This window comes from Rhinopithecus roxellana, chromosome 6 (assembly GCF_007565055.1).
Source record: "Rhinopithecus roxellana isolate Shanxi Qingling chromosome 6, ASM756505v1, whole genome shotgun sequence".
Classification (NCBI taxonomy): Eukaryota; Metazoa; Chordata; class Mammalia; order Primates; family Cercopithecidae; genus Rhinopithecus; species Rhinopithecus roxellana.
In genome coordinates, this window is record NC_044554.1 from 48,460,433 (window position 1) to 48,488,037 (window position 27,605).

The 27,605-nt window shown below is 46.3% G+C and overlaps 1 protein-coding gene across 2 annotated transcripts; it reads left to right on the forward strand.

The window, feature by feature from the left end:
* The first annotated feature begins 213 nt into the window (after positions 1-213).
* Positions 214-25,990, forward strand: KDELR2 (KDEL endoplasmic reticulum protein retention receptor 2). Of its 2 annotated transcripts, XM_030932245.1 has the most exons (5): positions 214-474; positions 10,503-10,603; positions 16,817-16,975; positions 20,185-20,437; positions 23,897-25,988. In XM_030932245.1, exons 1-5 carry the CDS (start codon positions 384-386, stop codon positions 23,929-23,931), a joined length of 639 nt encoding a protein of 212 aa, XP_030788105.1. In that variant the 5' UTR covers positions 214-383; the 3' UTR covers positions 23,932-25,988. The 2 variants fall into 2 exon arrangements, with proteins under 2 accessions (XP_030788105.1, XP_030788106.1); XM_030932246.1 differs by lacking the exon at positions 20,185-20,437 and having other exon boundaries at positions 224-474; positions 23,897-25,990.
* The last annotated feature ends 1,615 nt before the right edge of the window (positions 25,991-27,605 follow it).

The window sequence follows — 27,605 nt, forward strand, 5'->3', positions numbered from 1 at the left end:
TGGGAGGGGAAAAAAAGATCCCCAGGGAGTGTTATTTCAAAAAAGTAAAGGAAACTGCTGGCCCCCCCGAGAAGAAGCCGGAAACCCGGTAGGGAAAAGTTGGCAGACAGTCCGGTGTCTTCTTGCAAGGGAGTCCCTGCGAGCTGCCCTGCAGAGCCTGTGCTGGGGCGCGCCCCCTTTAAGGGGCGGGGCAGGGGCGGGGCCTGGCCCCGCTCTCCCAGCCTGCCCCGCGCGCGCGCGCGCCGGCAGTTCGGCCACGTCCCTGGCCACGTCGCGGCAGCTCTCGCCATCTTCGCCGCTTCCTCTCAGGGGCCGCCGCTGCCTAAGCCGCCCAGCCCCGGGGCCGCCGCGCTGCGCCGACTGCCGCCGCCGCCGCCGCCGCCATGAACATCTTCCGGCTGACTGGGGACCTGTCCCACCTGGCGGCCATCGTCATCCTGCTGCTGAAGATCTGGAAGACGCGCTCCTGCGCCGGTGAGCGGCGGGGGAAGCCTCCGAGAGGCTCGGGCGCGGGGGCCGGGTCTCGCCGAGGACCCGCAGACCTCGGCCACCCCACGGCCCAGGGGCCTGCGCCGGCCCGACACACCCCCTCGGCCGGCCTAACGGGTGCCCGGGCCCGGGGGGCAGCGGCCTGCGGGCCCTCGGGGTGAGCGCCGGGCCGGTGTCGCAGCGCCGGGCCCCGCTCTGCACTCGATCCCCGCGCGAACTTGAGCCGTCGGGGCGCACCCGGCTGCGCGGAGCCCTGCTCTGTCTGAAAAGTTGGCGTGAGGCGGGGGATCCGGCAGGCGTGGCCCCTCCCTGGGCTTGAATAGGGGCCCTTCTCCAGCAGAGATCCCGCGTGGGGGTCCCGGGGTTGCAGGGAACCCGCGAATCAATGGGACAGGCGGGAGGAGGATGGGCAGGACCGCGGCCGGCTGGGCCTGACGTGGCAGCCCAGCTAGCTCGGGAGGTGGGGCGGGCGCAGGGAGAGGTCACCCGGCTCCCCACCCTGCCCGTGCAAGGCCCGGGTTCTAAGTGTGGGTCGGGTCAGGCCTGTCCTTAGAGTTGTGTGGGCATCACCTAAGCCCTTGGGTCCAAGATCACACCCGTTGGGGAGGGGCTTGCGGGGAGGTCTCAGTGATTTTCTTGGCGTAATTAATGCTGCTTTGGGAAACGATCTGGTTTGTCAAACTCTTAAGTGCCTCCATCTAATAATGAGTTCTCTTAAAACTGTAGCGCCCGGGGGCCGCCGAGGCCTCCTATGGGTTCCTGCAGTTTCTTACTCCACGTCATCAGTGAGTTGGCTGCTGCCCTGTTCAGGAGTACAGATGTCATGCAGGCACTGCTAGGAGGCAGTGAAAAGAGTCTTTCCCAGATAATAGTTTTGGACTTTTACATTTCGTTAAAGGTATAATATTTGAGAGTTTTTTAACTTATTTTTTTTTTTTTTTTTGGAGGCAGGATCTCGCTCTGTCACCCAGGCTGCAGTGCAGTGTGCGATCACTAGTCACTGCAGCCTCTACCTCCCCTGGCTCAGGTAATCCTCCTGCCTCAGCCTCCTGAATAGCTGGGGCTCCATACGTGCACCACCACGCCTAACTTTTCTTTTTTTGGCTATTTATTGTAGATACAAGGTTTCACCATGTTGCCCAGGCTTTAACTTTCTTAAAAATTCCTCAAACTTATTTTTGATGCTTGGCGAAATAATTTTTGTTGAATTCAAGAACTAAATTTTTTCAGAGGCAGTAAAAGATGATCCTGAAGGATCTGGGTGGCAGAGACTCTATTTACCTGATTTATTTCTAAAAATTTTGGCATCTAAAGTCCCACTTACTTCTCTGACTCTGCTGTCTGCAGGCCTCGCCTATCTCCTTGGAACATAACTGAGATCCAGGAAGTAAGCAAAGCCCAAAAGACCTTTGAGCAGTTAAAATGGGTGTTACAAAGTCCATGTGCCAGTGTGTTTGACTTGGAGGTGATCTCTCAGTTGATACATACTTCTGAGAGGCTCCATTGTATGGTTTCCAATGACAACACATCATCGCAGCAATGTGGATAAGTGACATTTAGGCACTTGCTATATATCAAGTAGTCAGCCGAGTGCTTTATATGGCTTATCCCAGGTAGTCATTAAAATAACCTTAGGATGGCCGGGTGCGGTGGCTCATGCCCATAAACCCAGCACTTTGGGAGGCCGAGGTGTGTGGATCACCTGAGGTCAGGAGTTAGAGACCAGCCTCAGCATGGAGAAACCCCGTCTCTACTAAAAATACAAAATTAGCCGGGCGTGGTGGTGCATGCCTATAATCCCAGCTACTCGGGAGGCTGAGGCAGGAGAATTGCTTGAACCTGGGAGGCAAAGGTTGCTGTGAGCCGAGATCGCGCCATTGCACTCCAGCCTGGGCAACAAGAGTGAAACTCCATCTCAAAGAAAATAAAATAAAATAAATAAATAACCTGAGGAGGTAGGTGCTATTGTTCCCATTCTGTGGAGGGGGGATCTGAGTCTTAGGGAGTCAAATAAATTTAGTGATAGAGCCAGGATTAAAGCACAATTAGTAACTCAAAGGATTGGGTTCATAGATGAATGTCTAGGGGAGCCTAAATAAATGTTTGATACCAAACCACGATGTTTAGATCCTTTTTTGTCACACTCAGATGTTACCTTTGTTTTTTTTTTTTTTTTTTAAAGAGTGGGACCGGTGTTTCACTCTGTCCCCCAGGCTGGAGTGCAGTGGCTGTGTCACGGCTCACTACAGCTTCAAACTCCTGGGCACAAGTAATCCTCCCTCAGCCTCCTGAGCGGCTGGGTACAGTTGTGAGCCACAGTGCCTGGTGATGTTACTTTTAATCTTTAGTTTTGCTCCAAAATCTTTGTGTGAGTCTCTTTATTTTTTTCCATATTTTTTCAGAATCCCCTCCTCCAGCAAATCATTAAGTGTTGAAGTGTGCTGTCTCTTAAACTTTTATCCAAACTAAGATATTTGGGAGAATTCAGTGCAACTCCAGAATAATGATTTGTTTTTTTATTTTGTTTTTTTTTTTTTTTTTTGAGAGTAAGTCTCGCTGTTGTGCCCCAGGCTGGAGTGCAATGGCGTGATTGTGGCTCACTTCAATCTCCGCCTCCCGAGTTCAAGCGATTCTCTTGCTTCAGCCTCCCGAGTAGCTGGGACTACAGGCGCCTGCCACCACGCTTGGCTAATTTTTGTATTTTTAGTAGAGACGGGGTTTCACCATGTTGGCCAGGCTGGTGTCGGTCTCCTGACCTCATGATCCGCCCACCTCGCCCTCACAAAGTGCTGGCATTACAGGCGTGAGCCACCACGCCAGGCCTTTTGTTTTTTACTATTCACTGTTTTCATTTGAGAGATTCAGGAGCATATCAGGAAAATATGAAATACTTCAGCTAAAATGCTAACGAAGGAAGAGAAATAGATTAGTTAACTTTGTGTGTGTGTTGGCCATCTATTCCCGGGACATTATTAAACTGTTCTTGTTCTCAGACTTAGGATGATTTCTGTCCTGGTTTGTGTGTTTTCCTGATTTTAAGTAAATCACCCAGATCATTTATTCAGAATTAAATGCTAACTTTGACAAGCTGCTTTGTTTTTCCATACTAAATTATAAAAGTTGTTTAGAGTCTTTTGAAAGAGTAAGAATTTGATATGACTTTCTCAGATGACTGGAATGGGAGACACGTGCATCCAGATTGTGTTTCTCATTTTGAAAATACTGATACGGAGGTTCATTTTTAGGATTTTAGCACCGATTTTGAAAATTCTGTTTTAGTCTCGGAACCATAGTGCTTTTTACCCCATAAGGGTCAGGGATGAAGCTGACTCGTGCAGAAGCTGGAGATTCTGTGTTCCTCATAGTCAGATTCCAGAACAGCTGCCTTTAAGGACCATTTTAAAGTGGCAGCGGTGAGTTGATCATGTTTGAGTCTGCATTCTCTTGTGGCTGTATCTGCTATTGTCTTTACAGAAGAGTGCCAAAATGGAGTGTGAGTTTCTCCTATTCTGAATTATTACAGCTCGATCCACAGTATGCTCAAGTTGTCACTTTATTTTTGTCCTAAACACTGACCTACATAACCTTGGAAGAACAAGCGGTGGTTTTAGATGAAGGGCTTCCTATTCAAATTTTCCTGTAGGCCAATGGTTATTAGTGCTGTATCTACTGTCGTGCTGTATCTATAGTAGTGTGTATCTACTGTAGCTAGTGATCAGTAGTGTGTATCTACTGTAGCTAGTGATCAGTAGTGTGTATCTACTGTAGCTAGAGGAGTCTTTCTGAGATCCACGACCCCGGGCCTTCCCCTACAAGTCTCTCTCCTTCCCTCCTTCCCCTGTTGCTTAGGTTGTTGTCAGCTGTTATGTAGGTTGTAAACTTTTCATCCTACCAAACACCATACTGAAGCTTATGGTGTCCATACATTTCACATACGGGACAGTTGATATTTTTGGAGTAATATAGTGGGTAAGATGGGGAGTACTCCAAGAAGCTTTTGCATCACATGTGCAGCTCCCTCTGTAGCTGTTGTCGCCTCTGCTCCTTTGAGTGCCAGTCTCTGAGTAATCATTACTCTCAAACATTTATTAACCACCCACTATGTGCAAGGCACTGGCACACAATTCAGAACAGCAGCTTGCAGCTATTAAAAGTTTTTGTTCTCGGCCAGGTACGGTGGCTCATGCCTGTAATCCCAGCACTTTGGGAGGCCAAGGCGGGTGGATCACGAGGTCAGGAGATTGAGACCATCCTGGCTAACATGGTGAAACCCGTCTCTACTAAAAATACAAAAAATTAGCCGGGTGTGGTAGCGGGCGCCTGTAGTCCCAGCTACTCAGGAGGCTGAGGCAGGAGAATGGTGTGAACCCGGGAGGCAGAGCTTGCAGTGAGCCAAGATCACGCCACTGCACTCCAACCTGGGTGACAGAGCGAGACTCCGTCTCAAAAAACAAACAAGCAAACAAACAAAAACAAAACAAAAAAGTTTTTGTTCTCGGCCGGACTTAGTGGCTCATGCTTGTAATTCCAGCACTTTAGGAGGCCAAAGTGGGTGGATCACTTGAGCACAGGAGTTCAAAACCAGCTTGGGCAGCATGGTGAAACACTGTCTCTACCAAAAATACAAAAATAAGCCAGCCGTGGTGGTGCGCTGTGGTCCCAGCTACTCAGAGGCTGAGTGGGGAGGATCACTGGAGCCCAGGAAGTCGAGGTTGCAGTGAGCCATGATCACACCATTGCACTTCAGCTTGGGTGACAGAGTGAGACCGTCTCAAAAACAAAAAATAAAAATCAAAAAAAAAAAAAAGAGAAAAGTTTCTATTCTCAAGAAAGCTGTAATGTAGTTGAAATGATATGAAAATGTACAAAAGATGGCCAGACACCATGGCTCACACCTGTAATCCTAGCGCTTTGGGAGGCCGAGGTGGGTGCATCACCTGTCAGGAGTTCAGGACCAACTTGGCCAATATGGTGAAACCCATCTCTACTAAAATTACAAAAAAGTTACCTGGGCGTGATGGCGTGTGCCTGTAGTCCCAGCCACTTGGGAGGCTGAGGCAGGATAATCACTTGAACCCAGGAGGCAGAGGTTGCAGTGAGCTGAGGTCGCGCCACTGCATTCCAGCCTGGGCGACAAGAGCGAACCTCTGTCTCATAAAAATAAAAATAAAAAATAAATACTAAACTTTGCTGATGGACATAGAAGACGACCTGCATGTATGTTCATACTACAGTCCTGGAGAGCACCCAGGCAGGCTGGTGAGGAAGAAAGATGACATCTCTCCAAATTGATTTCTTAATTCAGAATATTATCAAAGCGAAAGACAATAAACTGAGTGAAATAATCTGTAATATACCTAAGTGACAAAAGGTTAATATCTGTAGTAAAGTACTCCTGCAAATAACCCAGCAGAAAAATGGGCAAAGTTGGCAATTCACTGAAGAATAACAAAAGACCAATGAAGCATGAAAGGATGCCCAGTCTCACTAGGAGTTAGGAATTTGAATATTAAAATAGCAGTGCAGGTCAGGTGTGGTGGCAGCGCTTTGGGAGGTCAAAGCTAAAGGATCACTTGAGGCCAGGAGCTTGAGACCAGCCTGGACAACAGTGTGAAACCCTGTCTCTACAAAAAAAAAGGAAACATTAGGTGGGCGTGGTGGCGTGTGCTTGTGTCTTAGGTGCTCAGGAGGCTGAGGTGGGAGAGTCACTTAAGCCCTGGGCCGCAGCAATCTGTGATCTTGCCATTATACCCCAGGTTGGGCAACAGAGTGAGGTTCTGTCTCAAAAAAAAAAAACTGGGGGGGGCGGGCAAATAATAAAGAACAGCAGTGCATACCACTGGGTAGGGAAATGTTGGCAAAGGTGTGAAAAAAGGGTCTTTTGATTTGGTGTTAGTAGATATGTAAATTGGCATGGCCTTTCTAGAAGAAATTTGACAATATCAAATTTTAAAATGTTCACGTCTTATTTTTGGTTTATGTGTTTTAATTTGCATTATTTTTATGGATTAAAAAATTTTGATTGATACATTATGATTGGATCTATTTATGGGGTACAAGTTGATGTTTCAATACATGTGTATGTTACATAGTCTAATCTGGGTAGTTATTTCCATCACCTCATGTGTTTATCATTTCTTCATTTGAAAACCTCTCTTCTAGCTATTTTGTAATGTATAATACCTCATTGGGAGGATTGCTTGAGCTTAGGAGGTCAAGGCTGCAGTGAGCTATGATTGCACCAGTGTGCTCCAGCCTGGACCACGGAGAGAGACCCCATCTCCAAAACAAAACAGAAAACAAAAGACATTTAACCTAGTCCAGTAGGATAAGACAAGAATGATGTTAAGTTTAATGATTGATTTCCATTTAACAAGTGGTACTCCTTAATATGGATGTTTAGTGTATTTGGTATGGGGATGTCAGTTTCAGAAACATTTACAAAAGTGAGTATTCTGGGAGAGCTTATTACCTGGTAACCTTAGCATGTTTTGATCTCAAAGTGGAGAGAAACTGACTAGGAGAGCTGCTGTGGTTTAATAGCAGGTATTCTATCCCCAAACTCTCCAGGAGATTCTTGCCCCACACCCTTCTGTCTTCAGTGAGGATTCCCGTTTTCCTGTGAAGACAGGACAGTTTTGTTGTGTTAAAGGAAGAAGCGGCCGGGCGCGGTGGCTCAAGCCTGTAATCCCAGCACTTTGGGAGGCCGAGACGGGCGGATCACGAGGTCAGGAGATCGAGACCATCCTGGCGAACACGGTGAAACCCCGTCTCTACTAAAAATACAAAAAAAAACTAGCCAGGCGAGGTGGCAGGCACCTGTAGTCCCAGCTACTCGGGAGGCTGAGGCAGGAGAATGGCGTAAACCCGGGAGGCAGAGCTTGCAGTGAGCTGAGATCCGGCCACTGCACTCCAGCCCGGGCGAAAGAGCGAGACTCCGTCTCAAAAAAAAAAAAAAAAAAAAAAAAAAAAGGAAGAAGCTCCTACTTCCTAATTAGCATCCCGGGCTAGGGAGAACGGTGTGGGACCACACTCGCATCTGCAGATTTCCAGCAAGGTGGTCCTGCGTGGATGCCACTCCATGGACGGACTGCAAACCACACACTGCCCTGTGCACATTCGGGGCTCTCTCGCCCTCCAGCTAGTAGTAAATTAGGGCAGAGCCCTATTTACAGTCACAGAGACACAGTATGACCTGCACATTCTTCACAAGTGTTCTCCCAAAATACCACGAAATGAGAATGCCCCCATGACATGAAGATAAAATGAATTCCATTTTCTTTTGTCCATTTATTCATTCAGCAAATATTTTCTGAAACCCTGTGTGTCAGGGCCTAGTGTCCCATGCAGGGAATACAAGATGGAATAAGGCATGACCCCAGCCTTTAAAGATCTTGGTATTGAGTGGGATTTTGGGGGAGAGGAGAGGCAGGAACCACATCATCACAGTGTATTTTTTTAAGTACTGTAATTGGAGCTAGGGCAGCAGCTGGCATGAAGTAGTTCCCCTTATGTGCTTGCTGAATGAATCAACAGTCCCGAGGGAGGGTATCTTCAGAGATGACCTCCCGGAGGAGGTGGGATGTGAGCTGGGTCCCCGTGGGGGGCTGGTAAAGACAATATGATGGTCCCTGGTTTTCAGTATAGGAATGCTGGGAATGAGGACACAATTTCAAATCTGCCTGACTTCCAAAGTTCTGTTAGAGTAAAACCCTTTCCCACAAAATTCATCTATCTGTATCCTGTATGCTTATGTGTTTAAAATATTGGAAAGAACCATATAGGAAATAAGCTAGAAATTGATTTCTCAAGGCTTCAACAAATACCAGGTATGGTCTGACTGCTCCCTGTTCTTTCTTCTTCCCCCTCTGAAACCTCCAGTTTTCTTGGTTAGCAGCAGCCTTGTTATTTCCCCTTTGGAACACTGGTCTCTGTAGGAAAAAATAAGTTATCCGTTACTGGGGAAAAGACTAAGCAGAGCAGATTTACTGTCTGTGTCTCCTCCTTTGGCCCTTGAAGTTGGTTTCTATTGATGGATCTGGAAGGGTGGCGTCAACATTTTCTTCCATTTCTATTTAGGTGTGTATGTGAATAGGCTAGGACTACAGTTATTCATCTGAGAAAGTAACATTCTTACATTCAGGCTTTCAGTTTCAGCAAGCTGCAAAATGATTGTTCATAAAATATTGAAAAACAATGTGTAATACAAAAATTAGCCAGGCGTGGTGGCGCACCCACCTGTAGTACCTGGGGAGGCTGAGGTGGGAGGATCACCTCAGCCCAGGGAGGTCAGAGGTACAGTGGGCTGTACTTGTGCCACTGCACTCCAGCCTGGGCAACAGAGTGAGACCCAGTCTCAAAAAAAGAAAAGAAAAATAATGTGCTTTTCATGTTCCAGAGGAGTGTTGTGAATGATTTGGGTGAAGTGACACTTCTGTTAAATTCATACTTACTAAAATGTATAATAGTGTGAAGTTTGCATTATAGATGAGGGTAGGTGGGTTCTGACATTTAGTTAGCCTTCACTTTCTTTAATGCATTCGCTCAGTCTTCAGCATCTGAAACCCATAGTTCATGTCCTTTGTCAAGTAAATATTTGGTCAAATATAAATGTCAGAAAAGCTGTGTGCACACCACATAAACGTCCAGCCTTCCTGGCTGAGTGTGGATGTGCCATGTAGTGCTCTAGAGGTGGGTTGGTGGTTGGAGGTGGAAACACAGTTTCAAGGCTTTAAAAAAGACAGCTGCTTTTGAAGACCGGCTGTAGTTGCGGGTTACTACCTTCATGTTGTCCTAGCATTCAGGAACATTTTTATACAAATACGGTGGAATTTCTATTTATTTTATTTTAATTAATTTGTTTTTTGAGACAGGGTCAGGGATATGACCACAGCTCCCTGCAGCCCCAACCTCCTAGAGTCACGCAGTCCTCCCACCTCAACCTCCCATGTAGCTGGGACCACAGGTGTGTGCCACCTTGCCTGGCTGTCACTTTTTTATTTTTTGTAGAGACGGAGTCTAGTCTCGAACTCCTGGGTTCAAGCGATCCTACCGCCTTAGCCTCCCAAAATGTGGAGATTACAGGCATGAGCCACTATGCCCAACTGAGATGGAAGCTTTAAAAATCTTAACATACCCAAGTGATTGCCGCGCTTAGCAAAGAAGTCACCATGGGAGGTGATGCCATTATTCCAGCAGGAGTTCCTGCCCAACTCTTACCTGAGTCAGTGCTTCTCACTCGACTCCTCATCCCCTTTAATCACAGTAGACTCCATCTCCATTCTCAAAAGATTTCTCACCATGGAGATATTGTTTTACCATGCAAAGAAAGGCCCAGGCGAGATGGCTCATACCTGTAATGCCAGCACTTTGGGAAGCTGGAAGGATTGCTTGGGCCCAGGAGTTCAAGACCAGTGTGGGCAACATAGTGAAACTCCATCTCTACAAAAAATTTGTTTAAAAATTAGCTGAGTGTGGTAGCTCACACCTCTAGTCCCAGCTACTCTGGAGGCAGAGGTGGGAAGATTGCTTAAGCCCAGGAGGTCAGGACTGCAGTGAGTTATGATCGTGCCTCTGCACTCCACCCTGGGCAGCAGAGGGAGACCCTGTCTCGGGGGAAAAGAAAGAAAAGAAAAATCTGAATGTAAGAGACAAGTTATAACACTAAATGACAGCAGAATTATTGAGAAATTTGTTCCTGCCTAAGGAGATATGTTTGAGAAATATAAGATTCCTTTGAATGATACACATTCTGGCATAATGAAGCCCCTTTCCTGTGGTCGCCCTTTATAGTGAGACAGAAAAGCCTGTTAGAGCCTCCCAAAAGGGGCATGTTTGGGAATGTTAAGGGATAGAAAAACTACAACTGCTCTTGTTCATTCAGAGCCCTCCCCAGACCTGGGCCTTTGACCCCACGTGCCACTCCTTCGCTGTCTGCACTCCCTGTACAGTGTGATCCACAGGAATCCTAAAACTCTGCAGGCCTTTCTAATACTTCCCTTCTGTTTCTCCAGGTATTTCTGGGAAAAGCCAGCTTCTGTTTGCACTGGTCTTCACAACTCGTTACCTGGATCTTTTTACTTCATTTATTTCACTGTATAACACATCTATGAAGGTATAGTATGCCATCCACTGAAATGTATTTCATCTACAGTGCACAGGTCTATGGAAACTTCATTTATGTCAGCTGTGTATTTTTAATTAAAAATGCTCCAAAAATAATGTCTTAATATGCTGTTCTTGACTTTAAAACTTTCAGACCACCTTGTACATATAACTGGGAATAAACAAGTTATCAGTAAGCATACATTTTTGGTTTCAAACAGTAGTTAATTAAAGTACTTTGAAGTTAGAGCTTTTTTTATTTTAGGTTCCTTAAGTATGATAAATCTAGAGCTCTCGATAACTCTATAAGAAAGAGGGGTAACCATTATATTTTCAAGCTGTGGGAAATTACAGAGTCCCCAGAGAAATCCAGCAAGTTGGTACATAACAAGGAATGAAAGCAGGACTCCTAGTTGCAGTGTCTCATTTTGCTGCTGTGTGAGGAACTGTGTATAGGCATCTACCTTTTTTCTTTTCCACTGAGTCAGTTTTTCTTAAACTGTTGTGTATGTGTCATTTTTATTACATTTGCCATGCTTAAATGATCTCTATGCCGTCATTTACGTAGTAACATATTTTTTAAACCTTTCAACTTGTCCGAAGCATTAGTATCTGTAACACCTTTGTTGTCCTTCTTATATTTTTTTCGAATTCACATTAAAACAAATGTATAACTATCAAAATACAAAATGTTTGCACACCACCTAATACTTTGTGTACCACTGGTGGCACACACCCCATACTGGGGGAAGTTGTAGACTACGTGAGCTTCAGTTCTTTCGCACAGTGTTGAATTCATGCTTGTGAACACCTATAGAGGTGGGAACTGAGGATGTGGCAGAAAATAAGCAGAAGTTTCTATTCTGGTGTGGGAGAGTACACAGATCATGGCAGTACAAATGACTGCAATTTATGATGGGTGCTACAAAGGAAAAGTACAAGAGACTGCGAACCTATGGGTATAAAAAGAATGAAACAGGCTAGGCACAGTAGCTCATGCCTATAATCCCAGCACTTTGGGAGGCCAAGGTGGGTGGATTGCTTGAGCCAAGGAATCCGAGACCAGCCTGAGCACATAGTGAGACCCTGTCTCTAAACATATATGTATATATATATGCAAAAATTAGCCGGGCATGGTGGCATACTCCTGTAGTCCCAACTACTCAGGAGGGTGAAGTGGTACGATCGCTTGAACCCTGGAGGTTGAAGTTGCAGTGAGCCATAATCACACCACTGTACTCCAGCCTGGCAGCCTGGGTGACAGAGCAGGACCCTGTCTGAAAAACAAAACAAAACAAAACAGGGGCTCTCGGGATATGTAATAGGAGTCTGATTTCTTTCTTTCTTTCCTTCATTCTACATATACTGAGCACCTGTGCGCCAGGCACTATTCTAGGACATTTGGTTATTAGCACACTCAAGGAAGTAGTATTTAAACTGAATCCTATTTGGTATGGCATCTAAACAACCTCCCCCCAACATTTTATGTTCAAGAGCATTTGCATAATTACTGTTGAAAGGAGACAAAGCAATATGTGAGTCTGGTCTTTACTAAAAAGCAAATTTGAGTCACTTATAATGGATTCTTCATTACCAAGTGATGGGAACCTAGTATTCAGGAAATGAGCTTACTTAAAAATGGTTAGGGGCTGGGCACGGTGGCTCACGCCTGTAATCCCAATACTTTGGGAGGCCAAGGCCGGCGGATCACGAGGTCAGGAGATCTAGACCATCCTGTGAATGGCGAAACCCCGTCTCTCCTAAAAATACAAAAAATTAGCTGGGCGAGGTTGTGGTGCCTGTAGTTCCAGCTACTCGGCAGGCTGAGGCGGGAGAATGGTGTGAACCCGGGAGGTAGAGCTTGCAGTGAGCCGAGATTGCGCCACTGCACTCCAGCCTGGGTGACAAAGTGAGACTCTGTCTTAAAAAAAAAAAAAAAGGTTAGGTCCCCACTTGTCCAGGCAAGTTAAAACTTGAGATGTGTGAGCAAGAATCCTCCCTCCCACTCAGGATGCCCAGGTTTCAGAGGAATCCATGCTTGCTTGGTTGTAGTTTCTAAGCACAATGTCCTGAAAGTCTGGCCTGAGACCTGAGGTGCTCGTGTCTTTTTACTTTAACTTCTACGTGCTGGTGAGAGGAGAGAAGCAGCTGTTCTTCTCCAGCTACTGCTAAGGCCTTAGTGGAAATAACGCCCATCAAGTTTTTATTAACGTTGAGCTGGCCGCAGGCTAGGTCCTGCTGAGGGGCCTCTCTGCTGTGAGCCTTGGCTGGATGTGCTGAGGGGGTTCAGTGCACGTGTAGATGGATGTGTGTTTTGTTTATGCATGTAGATTTTGTATTTATTCACATATGTGTACATATATTTGTGTGTGGAGAGAACTCCTGTAATAGTGTATTAATGTTCCTTGATTCCTTTTGGGGGTAGTTCTTTGGTATATGGGTATGAACAACAATTTTAATACCATGTTGACTGTTTATTTGCAAATATAACTGCATGATGAAGTGTCAGGGTCAATTTACTGTCTTTGTAGTTTTTAAAAGCATATAAGGGCTTCATAACTGCTGTCAATTTCCTATTGAGTCATCTGCCTAGGCTTGTCTTTCCTGGGGAGAAGTAGTGCTAGGCAGGACAGCTACCTCTCAGGTGTTTCTGTTCCTGGACTAAACCTGCTATTTGATTCTTGAGCCTAATTTCTGCAGTCTGAGAGTTGATGTAATTTTAGAATATCAGACTTTTCTTTGGGGTCAGAGGAATACATGTTATTTGGCCTTTTTTTTTTTTAATTTTTGTATTTTTAGTAGAGATGGGGTTTCACCATGCTGGCCAGGCTGGTTTTGAACTCCTGACCTCAAATGATCCACCCACCTTGGCCTCCCAAAGTGCTGGGATTACAGGCTTGAGCTACTGTACCTGGCCACCAGTTTCTTATAAAGTTAAATTTACGACTGGTCATGGTGGTTCACGCCTGTAATCCCAGCACTTTGGGAGGCCGAGGTGGGTGGATCACAAGGTCAGGAAATCAAGACCATCCTGGCCAATATGGTGAAACCCCACCTCTACTAAAAATTACCTGGGTGTGGCGGCGTGCGCCTGTAATCTCAGCTACTGGGGAGGCTGAGGCAGGAGAATTGCTTGAACCCGGGAAGTGGAGGTTGCAGTGAGCCGAGATTGCGCCACTGCACTCCAGCCTGGCGACAGAGCAAGGCTCCGTCTCAAAAAAAAGTTACACTTAACATATGACCCAGCAATCCGACCCCTAAGTACATACCCAAGAGAAGTGAAAACTTACATTCACACAAACACTTGTATGCAAATGTTCACAGCAGCTTTATCCACTGTCCTCCCAAATCAGAAACCACCTGTCCTTCAACTGGTGAGTGAATAAATAAACTGGTGCATCCATACAATGGACCACCAATGGATGCAGCTATAAAAGGAACAAATTATTAACACTAGGCCCTCACTTAATGTCATTGGTAGGTTCTTGAAGTGAAACAACATACACTGAAGCCAGTTTTACCATAGGCTAATTGACATAAGTAAGAATTAAGTTCCTACAGCATATTTCTGGTCCCAAAAACACCACCAGACTTTTTTTTTTTTTTTTTTTTTTTTTTTTTTGAGATGGAGTCTCGCTCTATGGCCCAGGCTGGAGTGCAGTGGCCGGATCTCAGCTCACTGCAAGCTCCGCCTCCCAGGTTTACGCCATTCTCCTGTCTCAGCCTCCCGAGTAGCTGGGACTACAGGCGCTTGCCACCTCACCCGGCTAGTTTTTTGTATTTTTTTTTAGTAGAGACGGGGTTTCACGGTGTTAGCCAGGATGGTCTCGATCTCCTGACCTCGTGATCCACCTGTCTCGGCCTCCCAAAGTGCTGGGATTACAGGCTTGAGCCACCGCGCCCGGCCCCAGACTTTTAAATAAAGACCCAAAACAGGCTGGGTGCAGTGGCTCACGCCCGTAATCCCAGCACTTTGGGAGGCTGAGGCGGGCGGATCACCTGAGGTCAGGAGTTCAAGACCAGCCTGACCAACATGGTGAAACTCCGTCTGTACTAAAAATATAAAAATTAACTGGGCGTGGTGGCAGGCGCTTGTGTTCCTAGCTACTTGGGAGGCTGAGGCACAAGAATCGCTTGAACCCGGGAGGTGGAGGTTGCAGTGAGCCGAGATTGCACAACTGCACTCCAGCCTGGGCGACAGAGTGAGACTCTGTCTCAAAAAAAAAGGCCCAAAACAAATGTGAGCTATAAATTTTTTTTTTTTTTTGAGACAGAATCTCACTCTGTCGTCCAGGCTGGAGTGCAGTGGCGCGATCTCAGCTCACTGCAAGCTCCGCCTCCCACGTTCACACCATTCTTCTGCCTCAGCCTCCGAGTAGCTGGGACTACAGGCATCCGCCATCAAGCCCAGTTAAGTTTTTGTATTTTTTAAATAGAGACGGGGTTTTACCATGTTAGCCAGGATGGTCTGGATCTCCTGACCTCGTGATCCGCCCACCTCGGCCTCCCAGAGTGCTGGGATTACAGGCGTGAGCCACTGCACCCAGCCAATGTGAGCTATATGTTTAAGAAAGATTAATAAAAGCAACATAATTATTTATCCAATTTTTAGTGAATCAGTGCATGATGGTGGTCATGGTGGTGGGTTAAATCAAGAAGTATATGTTTGCAGGCTGGGCGCGGTGGCTCACATCTGTAATCCCAGCACTCTGGGAGGCCGAGGTGGGCGGATCACGAGGTCAGGATATCAAGACCATCCTGGCTAACAAGGTGAAACCCCGTCTCTACTTAAAAAATATTTAAGGCCGGGCGCAGTGGCTCAAGCCTGTAATCCCAGCACTTTGGGAGGCCGAGACGGGCGGATCACGAGGTCAGGAGATCGAGACCCTCCTGGCTAACACGGTGAAACCTCGTCTCTACTAAAAAATACAAAAAAAAAACTAGACGGGCGAGGTGGCGGGCGCCTGTAGTCCCAGCTACTCGGGAGGCTGAGGCAGGAGAATGGCTTAAACCCGGGAGGCGGAGCTTGCAGTGAGCTGAGATCCGGCCACTGCACTCCAGCCTGGGCGACAGAGTGAGACTCTGTCTCAAAAAAAAAAAAAAAAAAAAATTTAAAAATTAGCCAGGTGTGGTGGCGGGCACCTGTAGTCCCAGCTACTCAGGAAGCTGAGGCAGGAGAATGGGGTGTGAACCCAGGAGGCGGAGCTTGCAGTGAGCCCAGATCGCACCACTGCACTCCAGCCTAGGCGACAGAGTGAGACTCTATCTCACACAAAAAAAAAGTATATGTTTGCAAAGCACAAATTATAAGGAGTACCTCCTACTACCATGAAGTTCAAAAACAAACAATAACAATTATAGCAGGCTCACTGAGTGCTTTTGTACTACATTGTTTATTGTACATTTGTATAATTATTGTATACTACTTTATGAATTTTTATTTTGCCATAATTTGTATTCATTTTCCAACCCACTTCAGTTCAGGGTCCCAGGTGGCCAGAGCCTATCCCAGCAGCTCAGGTTCAAGGAGGGAACTTTCCCCCACTGCACAGGATGCCATTCCATCACAGGGCGTGCTCACCCACACCCACACTCACACTAGGACAGTTCACATGCCAGTTCACCTAACAAGCACATCTTTGAGATGTAAGAGGAAACCATAGTATCTGGAGAAGACCCATGTGGACCCAGGGAGAGCGTGCAAACGCCATGTGGTCAGTGGCCCCAGCTGGGAATCAGTTTCTTTTCTCATCAATGTTACAACGAAAGGATGTTATTGGCAGACCTGCTGTATACACAATAAGTTTGGTTGACTCTCAAATGCATTAGGCTAACTGAAGTTGGACTCAGAAGGCAATATATTATATGACTCCATGTATGTGGCATTGTAGAAAAGGCAAAACTGGATGGAGAACATAAGTGTGATTGCATTGCAGGAGGTGAAGGAAGCCTGGGGGAGCTTGACTGCAAAGGGGCAGCATAGCAGAATTTTGGGGGTGATGGAACTGTTCTGTGTCCTAATTTTGGTGGTAGTTATGCCTCAGAACTGAATACCTCCAAAAAAGAGAATTTTACTATATTTAAGTTTTAAAATTCCAAAAACAGGCTAAGGAAGAAAATCTTGCCTTTCCAAATACACGGGTAATAATAAAAAAAAAAAAGCTGGGGGAGCTGGAACAGTAGCAAGGTATTGACACCTGGTATTTTTTTCTTTTGCTTGTAGGTTATCTACCTTGCCTGCTCCTACGCCACAGTGTACCTGATCTACCTGAAATTTAAGGCAACCTACGATGGAAATCACGATACCTTCCGAGTGGAGTTTCTGGTGGTCCCTGTGGGAGGCCTCTCCTTTTTAGTCAATCACGATTTCTCTCCTCTTGAGGTTAGTTTAAAAGGTTATTTAGGGCCAGGCATGGTAGCTCATGCCTGTAATCCCAGCACTTTGGAAGGCCGAGGCAGAGTTCCGCCTCCACTTTGGGTGGATCATGAGGTCAGGAGTTCGAGACCAGCCTGGCCAACATGGTGCAACACTTGTCTCCACTGAAAATACAAAAAATTATCTGGGTGTGGTGGCACGTGCCTGTAATCTCAGTTACTCAGAAGGCTGAGGCAGGAGAATCGCTTGAACCCAAGAGGTGGAGGTTGCAGTGAGCTGAGATCATGCCATTATACTCCAGCCTGGGTTACAGAGCAAGACTCTTGTCTTGAGGGAAAAGAAAAAAGAGGTTATTTAGGGCTGTGCCTGGTGGCTCATGCCTATAATCCCAGCATTTTGGGAGGCTGAGGTGGGCAGATCACTTGAGGTCAGAGGTTCAGGCATTCAGCCTGGCCAACATAGTGAAACCCTGTCTCTATTAGAAATACAAAAATTGGCCATGCATGGTGGCTTACGCCTGTAATCCCAGCACTTTGGGAGGCCGAGGCAGGCGGGTCACAAAGTTGGGATTGAGACCATCCTGGCTAACACGGTGAAACCCTGTCTCTACTAAAAATACAAAAAAAATTAGCTGGGTGTGGTGGCAGGCGCCTGTAGTCCCAGCTACTTGGGAGGCTGAGGCAAGGGAATGGCATGAACCTGGGAGGTGGAGCTTGCAGTGAGCGGAGATGGCGCCACGGCACTCCAGCCTGGGCAACAGACCGAGACTCTGTCTCAAAAAAAAAAAATTAGCCAAGCGTGGTGGTAGGCGTCTGTAGTCCCAGCTACTTGGGAGGCTGAGGCAGGAGAATGGCATGAACCCAGGAGGCGGAGGTTGCAGTGAGCTGAGATCACGTCACTGTACTCCAGCCTGGGCGACAGAGTGAGACTCCATCACAAAAAAAAAAAAAGAGAGAGAAAGAAATACAAAAATTAGCTGGGTGTGGTGGTGTGCGCCTGTAATCCCAGCTACTTAGGAGGCTGAGGAAGGAGAATCACTTAACCCTGGGAGGCGGAAGTTGCAGTGAGCCAAGATTGAGCCACCGCACTCCAGCCTTGGCGACAGAGCGAGGCTCCATCTAAAGAAAAAAAGTTATTTAGTGGTCATTTCTGGTCATCTAGGTGAATGGACCTGTTTGCATGTTTGCAGATCATGTAGGTTTTCATGGGGTGTTTTGTTTTTATTTTCTGGTTTGGCAAACTCTAATGCAGTGTTCATGACTGGTGTAAAAAATCGTAGATGAGAATTAAGCACCCACATATTTGGGTGTCTGCTGACAGCTTACGGTCTGATTCATTTGAAATAGAAACTTGAAACTGTATTTCATTATCTTGACTTCTGTGGTACCAAACACAGCCCTGCCTGTACCAGTGTTGGAAGAACACAGTCTCCCTCCTGTAGCCCACATTTTGTTTCCTTTTCATGTACAGATGTGCACTGATGTTGTGTCTGTTACCCTGCTTAGCAGCACTCTGCACCTCTTGCCTTTAGGAAAGGTGGTTTGTGGTGCCCCTAGCACTGTGCAGTGCACTGATCTGCTCCCGAGTAGCTCTTTTACCTCTTCTTTCTCTACTGAACAGGCAAACGGTGCTGCTCCACATCCTGGGACCGATCAAGTCACTGTGCTACCCTGAGTGTCTGATGGATGCTGGGAGTGCCTGGACTTTTTTTTTTTTTTTTTTTTTTGAGATGGAGTCTCGCTCTGTCACCCAGGCTGGAGTGCAGTGGCATGATCTCAGCTCACTGCAGCCTCCGCCTCCCGGGTTCAAACAATTCTCCTGCCTCAGCCTCCCACGTAGCTGGGATTACAGGTACCCGCCATCATGCCCAGCTAATTTTTGTATTTTTAGTAGAGACCGGGTTTCACCATGTTTTCCAGGCTGCTCTTGAACTCCTGATCTCAGGTGATCCACCTGTCTCGGCCTCCCAAAGTGCTGGGATTACAGGCGTGAGCTATCATGCCCGACCATGCCTGGATTTTTAAAACACTCAAGGACCCTCTGAAAGTCCTTCTGTTATCATCATGAATAAAGTCATATGTTGGGCAGAGAATTTCCGTAATTACAATTCTGACTTCTACCCCTTTGATTTAACCACACCAGAAAGCTTAAGGAATAAGAAAAATAGTTAAAATATTTCAGTAGTCTGGCAAGATCAGTCAGCGAGGAAAGACAGCAGCAAGGAAGTGGAAGGAACTTATCAATTATCAGTATTGTCAGCCCTGGCGGAAAGCAGGTTGATTTGGTATCCCAGATCTGGAGCAGGACAAGCTTGTCCAGGAGAAATGTCTGTATGTAAATTCATAGAAAATAGAGGAGGGAAAAATAAACCTGGAGAGACAGGGTGATGAAAATTCAAAGTGGTAGAGATGTCCAGGTTACCCAGCTTGTCACACTGGCAGTGCCCTGCCTCTTAAAGGTTGCCTAAGTTTCTGTGATTTATGCCAGGAGTTCTCAACCCCTGGGGTCACTGACTGGTACCGGTTCATAGCCTGTGAGGAACCAGGCTGCCCAGGAGGAGATGAGCGGTGGGTGAGCAAGTGAAGCTTCATCGTATTTACAGCTGCTCCCTATCACTCACATTACCACCCAAGCTCCACCTCCTGTCAGATAAGTGGTGGCATTCAATTCTCATAGGAGCACGAGGCATTCAATTCTCATAGGAGTGCGAGGCATTCAGTTCTCATAGGAGCGAGAGGCCTTTTGTGAACTGCGCATGTGGGGGATCTAGGTTGCATGCTCCTTATGAAAATCTAATGCCTGATGATCTGTCACTGTCTCCCATCACCCCCAGATGGGACCATCTAGTTGCAGGAAAACAAGCTCAGGTTCCTCCTAATTCTGCGTTATGATGAGCTGTATAATTATTTCATTGTATATTATAGTAATAATAGAAATAAAGTGCACAATGATTGCAGTGTGCTTGAATCATCCCAGAACCATCCATCCACCCTGCTGGTCTGTGGAAAAATTGTCTTCTATGAAACCAATCACTGGCGCCAAGAAGGTTGGGGATCACTGGGTTATGCAGTTGCCAAGCTGTTGTTCTATTTTGGGCCGACATGCCCCACTCCCTACTCATCTTAAGCTGCTTTGTGGTAAAGCAAGCAAGAGCGTTTCCTCTGAGCTTCTGGTGGGCAGTGGGTCCTGATGGAAGCTTGCCATTTCTCTTCTAGATTCTCTGGACCTTCTCCATCTACCTGGAGTCCGTGGCTATCCTTCCACAGCTCTTTATGATCAGCAAGACCGGGGAGGCCGAGACCATCACCACACACTACTTGTTCTTCCTGGGCCTCTATCGTGCTTTGTATCTTGTCAACTGGATCTGGCGCTTCTACTTTGAGGGCTTCTTTGACCTCATTGCTGTGGTGGCCGGTGTAGTCCAGACCATCCTATACTGTGACTTCTTCTACTTGTACATTACAAAAGGTATGTTGGATGTGGCCTGCATTGTTTCTAGAGTCACATGTTCTTTTAGGAGCACCCTTGCCTGGCACTTTTCTAACCTGGCACTCTCTCATAAACTGGCTCCAGAGAAACACTTTTGTGATTGACCAGTAACATTCTGGATCAGGATGTTGTCTTTTTAAAATATAAGAATCCTTCTTCTTGGCCGGGCGCGGTGGCTCAAGCCTGTAATCCCAGCACTTTGGGAGGCTGAGACAGGCGGATCACGAGGTCAGCAGATCGAGACCATCCTGGCTAACACGGTGAAACCCCGTCTCTACTAAAAAATACAAAAAACTAGCCGGGCGAGGTGGCGGGCGCCTGTAGTCCCAGCTACTCAGGAGGCTGAGGCAGGAGAATGGCGTAAACTCGGGAGGCGAAGCTTGCAGTGAGCTGAGATCCGGCCGCTGCACTCCAGCCTGGGCGACAGAGCGAGACTCCGTCTCAAAAAAAGAAAAGAATCCTTCTTCTTTTGCAATCACTTTTCCTAAAATGACACATTTTCACTGTAAAAAATTCATCTGGTGTTTTAGTAAACATTAACACGAGATGCCTCTCTGAGCACACACAGACACATGACTTAACTGTACATGCTGTTCTACACACTGCTTTTATCCCACTCATATTTTTCATGTCACTAGAAATCTACATAATTTTCAGTAGCCACAGAGTGTTTCATTATGTGCATGTACCATGATTTATTTACCCAACCCCTGTTCATGGGTGGTCAGGCTGTTACTGGTTTGCTGTTAAAATCCAGTCATTAGGCCGGGCGCAGTGGCTCAAGCCTGTAATCCCAGCACTTTGGGAGGCCGAGACGGGCGGATCACGAGGTCAGGAGATCGAGACCATCCTGGCTAACACGGTGAAACCCCGTCTCTACTAAAAAATACAAAAAAACTAGCCGGGTGAGGTGGCGGGCGCCTGCAGTACCAGCTACTCGGGAGGCTGAGGCAGGAGAATGGCATAAACCCAGGAGGTGGAGCTTGCAGTGAGCTGAGATCTGGCCACTGCACTCCAGCCTGGGCGACAGAGCGAGACTCCGTCTCAAAAAAAAAAAAAAAGAAAATCCAGTCATTAAATCAGCATCCTTGTATGTATGTGTTTTTGCATTTGTATGAATATAGGACATGTGAACTTTACAAAAATTTGATGAAAGCTATCATCCTTGTGCAGAAAAAAAAAGCATATTTATGCCCGGTGCGGTGGCTCACGCCTGTAATCCCAGCACTTTGGGAGGCCAAGGTGGGCGGATCACAAGGTCAGGAGATCGAGATCTTCCTGGCTAACACATGAAATCCTGTCTCTACTAAAAATACAAGAAAAATTAACTGAGAGTGGTGGCAGGCACCTGTAGTCCCAGTTACTTGGGAGGCTGAGGCAAGAGAATGGCGTGAACGTGGGAGGCGGAGCTTGCAGTGAGCCGAGATCGTGCTACTGCACTCCAGCCTGGGTGACAGAGCAAGACTGTCTCAAAAAAAAAAAAAAGCGTATTTATGCATATGCACCCAAATGCATGCATATAGTTTTGGGGGATTCAGGAACCTCTGAAACCCAACCACAGATCCCAGGCTAAAAATCCAGCTATACAATAAAATTCCTAATGGTGGAATTGCTAGGTAAAAAGCATATATAGGTTGGGTGTGATGGCTCATGCCTGTAATCTCAGCACTTTGGGAGGCCAAGGTGAGTGGATCACCTGAGGTCACCAGCCTGACCAACATGGTGAAACCCCAACTCTACTAAAAATACAAAATTAGCTGGGTATGGTGGCACATGCCTGTAATCCCAGCTACTCGGGATGCTGAGGCAGGAAAATCTCTTGAACCAGGGAGGCGGAGGTTGCAGTGAGCTGATATCACGCCGTTGCACTCCAGCCTAGGGAACAGGAGCAAAACTCTGTCTCAAAAAAAAAGAGCATATATATCTTACATCTTTCCTTTTTTTTTTTTTTTTTTTTCCTCCCGAGCGAGTCTTCCTCTCTCGCCCAGGCTAGAATGCAGTGGCTTGCTCTCGCCTCACTGCAACCTCTGCCTCCCAAGTTCAAGCGATTCTCCTGCCTCAGCCTCCCGAGTAGCTGAGATTACAGTCGCACACCACCATGCCTGGCTGGTTTTGTTTTGGTTTGAGACGGAGTCTCGCTCTGTCACCCAGGCTGGAGTGCAGTGGCACAATCTCAACTCACTGCAACCTCCACCTTGCAGGTTCAAGTGATTCTCTTGCCTTGGCCACCCTAGTAGCTGGGACTACAGGCATGCACCACCACGCCCGGCTAATTTTTGTATTTTTAGTAGAGACGAGGTTTTACCATGTTGGCCAGGCTGGTCTTGAACTCCCGACATTGTGATCGGCACACCTCGGCCTCCCAGAGTACTGGGATTACAGGCGTGAGATACTGTGCCTAGCCCTTTTTTTTTTTTGAGACAGAGTTTTGCTCTTGTTGCCCAGGCTAGAGTGCGGTGGTGCAGTCTGGGCTCACTGCAACCTCCACCTCCCGTGTTCGAGTGATTCTCCTGCCTCAGCCTCCTGAGTAGCTGGGATTACAGGTGCCCGCCACCACGCCCAGCTAATTTTTATATTTTTAGTAGAGATGGAATTTCTCTATGTTGGTCAGACTGGTCTCAAACTGCCAACCTCAGGTGATCCGCCCGCCTCAGCCTCCCCAAGTGCTGGGATGACAGGTGTGAGCCATTGTGCCCAGCCTAATTTTTGTATTTTTGGTAGAGATGGTGTTTCGCCATATTGGCCAGGCTGGTCTTGAACTCCTGACCTCAGGAGATCCGCCCACCTCTGCCTCCCAAAGTGCTGGGATTATAGGTGTGAGCTCCCTCACCTAGCCATCTTTTGTGTTTTTTTTTTTTTTTTTTTTTTTTTTTTTTAAAGACAGGGTTCTCATGCTGTTACTCAGGCTGCAAGAATGCAGTGGTGTGATCCTTCCTCACTGCAGTCCCAAACTCCTGGGCTTAAGTGATCCTCCCTGCTCATCCTCCTGAGTAGCTGGGACTACAGGTGCATGCCACCACACCTCTTTCATTTTAAAAAATTTTTTTATAGAGATGGGGTCGCTCTCACTTTTTTTGCCCAGGCTGGTCTTGAACTCCTAGCTTCAAGGGATCCTCCCACCCTGGCCTGCCAAAGTGCTGGGATTACAGGCATGAGCCACTGCACCCGGCCTTTATGTTTTAGTACCCAGAATTTCACAGGCCTCCCACATAAGCTATATTTTACTATATATTGATTAGGGTGAAAGTCGTAGTAACAAAAAGCCATCATGAATTTAGTGGCACTTTCGATGAAATTTGTATTTTTAAAATACAATTGCTTATTTCCTATACCTTACTATGTAGAATCTTGTGTGTGGGAGACTTCTAGGAATGGGAATAAGGAAGCTAAGTTTGTCAATATCAGTAACCTTTTGTTTTCTTCTCTTTGAAATTCTAGTACTCAAGGGAAAGAAGCTCAGTTTGCCAGCATAAGTGCCAAAGACCATCACCAGCATCTGTCCTTCAGGGTGCTCGGACAGAATTCTTACCACAGCAAAGGCATAAGATGCTTGATGCGGAAAATCAGAAACTTAACTCTTTTGTTGCAGATAGTCATCAGTGGTTCTATAAGAACGCAGAGGAAAAGAGCCAGAAGGTTTCTGTTTAATGCATCTTGCCTTATCTTTTTTTATTACTGTGTACAAAGATTTTTTTACACAAAGAAACTTAATGCTGTATTAATAAATTCAGTGTGTAGCTTCAATTGGGATAGGTCCAAAAGTGAAGATTTTGTGAGGAATAAGTGCAAACTTTTTTTTTAATTTTAAAAAATTCTTTGAAACTGTTGAGTCTTTGTGTCTGCAATGAAATTGTACTCCTTGACAGTTGGTAGATTATATATTCTTCCATCCCTCAAACTTGCATTCCACTATATTTATTTTTTGGCAAAAGATGAGCTGTATTTGTTTGAAATCTGAGACACTATGTTCAATTGGATGTATCTGTTCAAATTTATTCCCACGTGACGTGGAAGTCCTTCGTTGGATGTCACAACACTACATTTGAGGTTGGTAAGGATGACTTGGAGGTCCATGGTTTTCATTACCAACATTTTAAGATTCTGAATGTCGATGGAGTCTCACTGAAGAGTCACCAAAGGTGCCTGCCCTCTTCCTCTGCTGCAAAGTGTCAGTTGGAGACTGTCCCAAGGGTGCTGAAGAATCCAGCGGCAGGGGTTCTGGCTGCTTTCCATCTGAGTGTGGGATGGGAGGGGCATTCATGATCATTTGGATATAGGAATCTACTCCTTTGAGGAATGGAACACAAGTAGTTACCTGTCACTTTCATTTATAATTCCAAAAGATGACTACAACCATGTCCATGCTCAGATTCAAACAGTTTTCCACATCACTTTTGGGTGGTAAGATGATTTACAATTTGTTTTTTAATTGGCAGCACCACTAACCATTCCTTATATTCTTTTTTGTGTGTGTGGTTTTTTTCTTTTTATTTAACCCACAGCCGACATCATAGTTTCTTGTTTTGTTTTCCAGAGCTCTTGCATGACTTATGTTACCATCCTAAAAAACACTATATTAAACATAGAATAAATTGTCTTTTTTATGAATTAGGCTTTTTGAACATCCTATGTTGGGATGATTTTTTTTGTTTTTCAATTGGCAACAAAAGCTCTGTAGGGCTGCAAACATTTAAAGTCCACATAATCATCTGTAAGATACTATGTATTTTGTGGAAATACTAGAATTTTTTTCCTGATTTTGCCATTATATGGATTTGCTATTTTTTTATTAATGCAAAAGTATATGACTTTGTTTTTTATGTGATACACCATAAATATTAAAGTGTGGAATACTAACAGTGCTGACAAGAAGGATGTAGTATTTTTGCTTTCTGCATTACAATGTCTTCTGGAGGAAGGGAGCAGGATGGGTTTCATTTGCATCTAGTGTGTGTCTTAACATCTTTCTAAATCAGCAGCGTAACTGCATAGTTTAACTTCCTGTCTGTGTGCCTCATTTTACTTTTCCCTCCTTGCCTCATGTTTTGGCTTTTGTGTATCAGAGCATCTTTCTTTGCAGCATCCTAATCTTGCTTTAGTTTCTGTGGTCTCTTTTCATCCTCCTTAAGGATTCTGAGTGTGGAAGGAGGCTGGGAAGTCTAGTGCAGTAGATGAGCAGACATCTTGCTGCCCAGCCCGGGGTGGGTTGGGCGCACACCTGTCTTTGTGCATGCAAATCCAACACACCTGGCGCATCCTCTGGAGAGCATGACGCACGGAAAGGTCTGGAAGCTCTGCATAGTGATGCCTTCTGCAATCATCCTACCCAAGTAAAAGTAACTTTGGCTATGTTGTTACCACCGTTTTGGTCACCCAGGAGGACATCTTAGCAAGGGTGCCTGCGAGGGAGTGTGGGACTGGGCCTCATCCTTGCCGGCGTTGGAAACCAAGGCCTTGTATGCCATGCCTTATGAAGCACTGTTTCACAGTTACTTTCACTTCCCAAATAAAGGTTACCAGGTAATTAATATTTTTATTGAGGTGTTTATTTGTGTGTTTTTCAATGTAATCATCATGAGAAATAAAGCAAAGTTCAGAGATTTGCCCCGTAACTAGTATGATAGGAAAAGCTGCTTTCCAGCCAGGCCTGGTGGCTCATGCCTATAATGACAGCACTTTGGGAGGCTAAGGCAGAAGGATCACTTGAGGACAGGAGTTTCAGACCAGCTGGACAACATAGCAATACGACATCTCATTTAAAAAACTAGTAAAAAGCCAGGTGCGGTGGCTCACATCTGTAATCCCAGCACTTTGGGAGGCCGAGGCGGGCGGATCAGGAGGTCAAGAGATCAAGACCATCCTGGCTAACACGGTGAAACCCCGTCTTTACTAATAATCCCCCCCAAAAAGTTAGCTGGGTGTGCTGGCGGGTGCCTGTAGTCCCAGCTGCTCGGGAGGCTGAGGCAGGAGAATGGCGTGAACCCGGGAGGCGGAACTTGTAGTGAGCTGAGATCACGCTACTGCACTCCAGCCTGGGCGACAGAGCAAGACTCCGTCTCAAAAAAAAATAGTAAAAATGAAAAATTTTAAATAATAGAAAAAAGGCTTCTGGCCATTGGCTCCTTAACAGAGACCAATCTTTTCCCCTGTCCAGTTCAATCACAAAGAAACTGAAGAAGTTTCCCTGCTTCTTCATGCTCTGGCTAAGAGAAGAGCAGGTGGAGTAGTGGTTTTAATGGAGATCATAGTGGTTTATGAGAACCCTAAGTAAGAAAAGCACATGCTTTGGGCCCTGGCATGTGTTGCGGCGTGGCTCCCTCACTTGTAGTCCCTGGCCCTGGACTCACGTGAGCCTCATTGCCTCCAGCTACATAGGTAAACTGCCGGGGATGCTACTGCTGGCAAAGCTCACGGCCAGATCAAATATGATCCAGTAATCACATTTGCCCCTCCTGACTTTCTGCTTAGTTTGAGACAGCCGCTTCAAAAGCTGGTTGGAAACTGGTTTTGGCAGGAGTCCCTCTGACTCATTTGATATGGGTCAGTTTTGCCAGAAGGTTCACAACCTTGTTAGGCGCAGTGGCTCACGCCTGTAATCCCAGCATTTTGGGAGGCTGAGGTGGGCAGATCTCCTGAGGTCAGGAGTTTGAGACCAGCCTGGCCAACATGGTAAAACCCCCACTTCTAAAAATAAAAAAATAAGCCGGGTGTGGTGGCACACACCTGTCATCTCAGCTACTCAGGAGGCTGAGGCGCAATAATCACTTGAATCTGGGAGGCAGAGGTTGGAGCTGCCAAGATCGCGCCACTGCACCCCAGCCTGGGCAACAGTGAGGCCCCATCGCAAAAAAAAAAAGGAAGAAATTGACTCCTAGGTACCTTCCTAAAACAGCCACCCATCTGAGGCTTGCTTGATTGGATCTGTGTGGGTTTTTTCTGTGTGCCTCTGTCCTCTAGTGGCCAGATGTGGAATTTCCAAAAACCAGAGCTCTGCCCAGTGCCACCCAGCCTTCGTCACAACTATCTGGGTTAACTGGAATCTGCTGGAGGTGCTGTGGGTGTTTCTCTAGTTTTGAAACAATTCCTTTTGTCCCTGCACTTTAAAAGCCATTTGCAGCATAACACAGTACATATCCTTTTAAGCAAT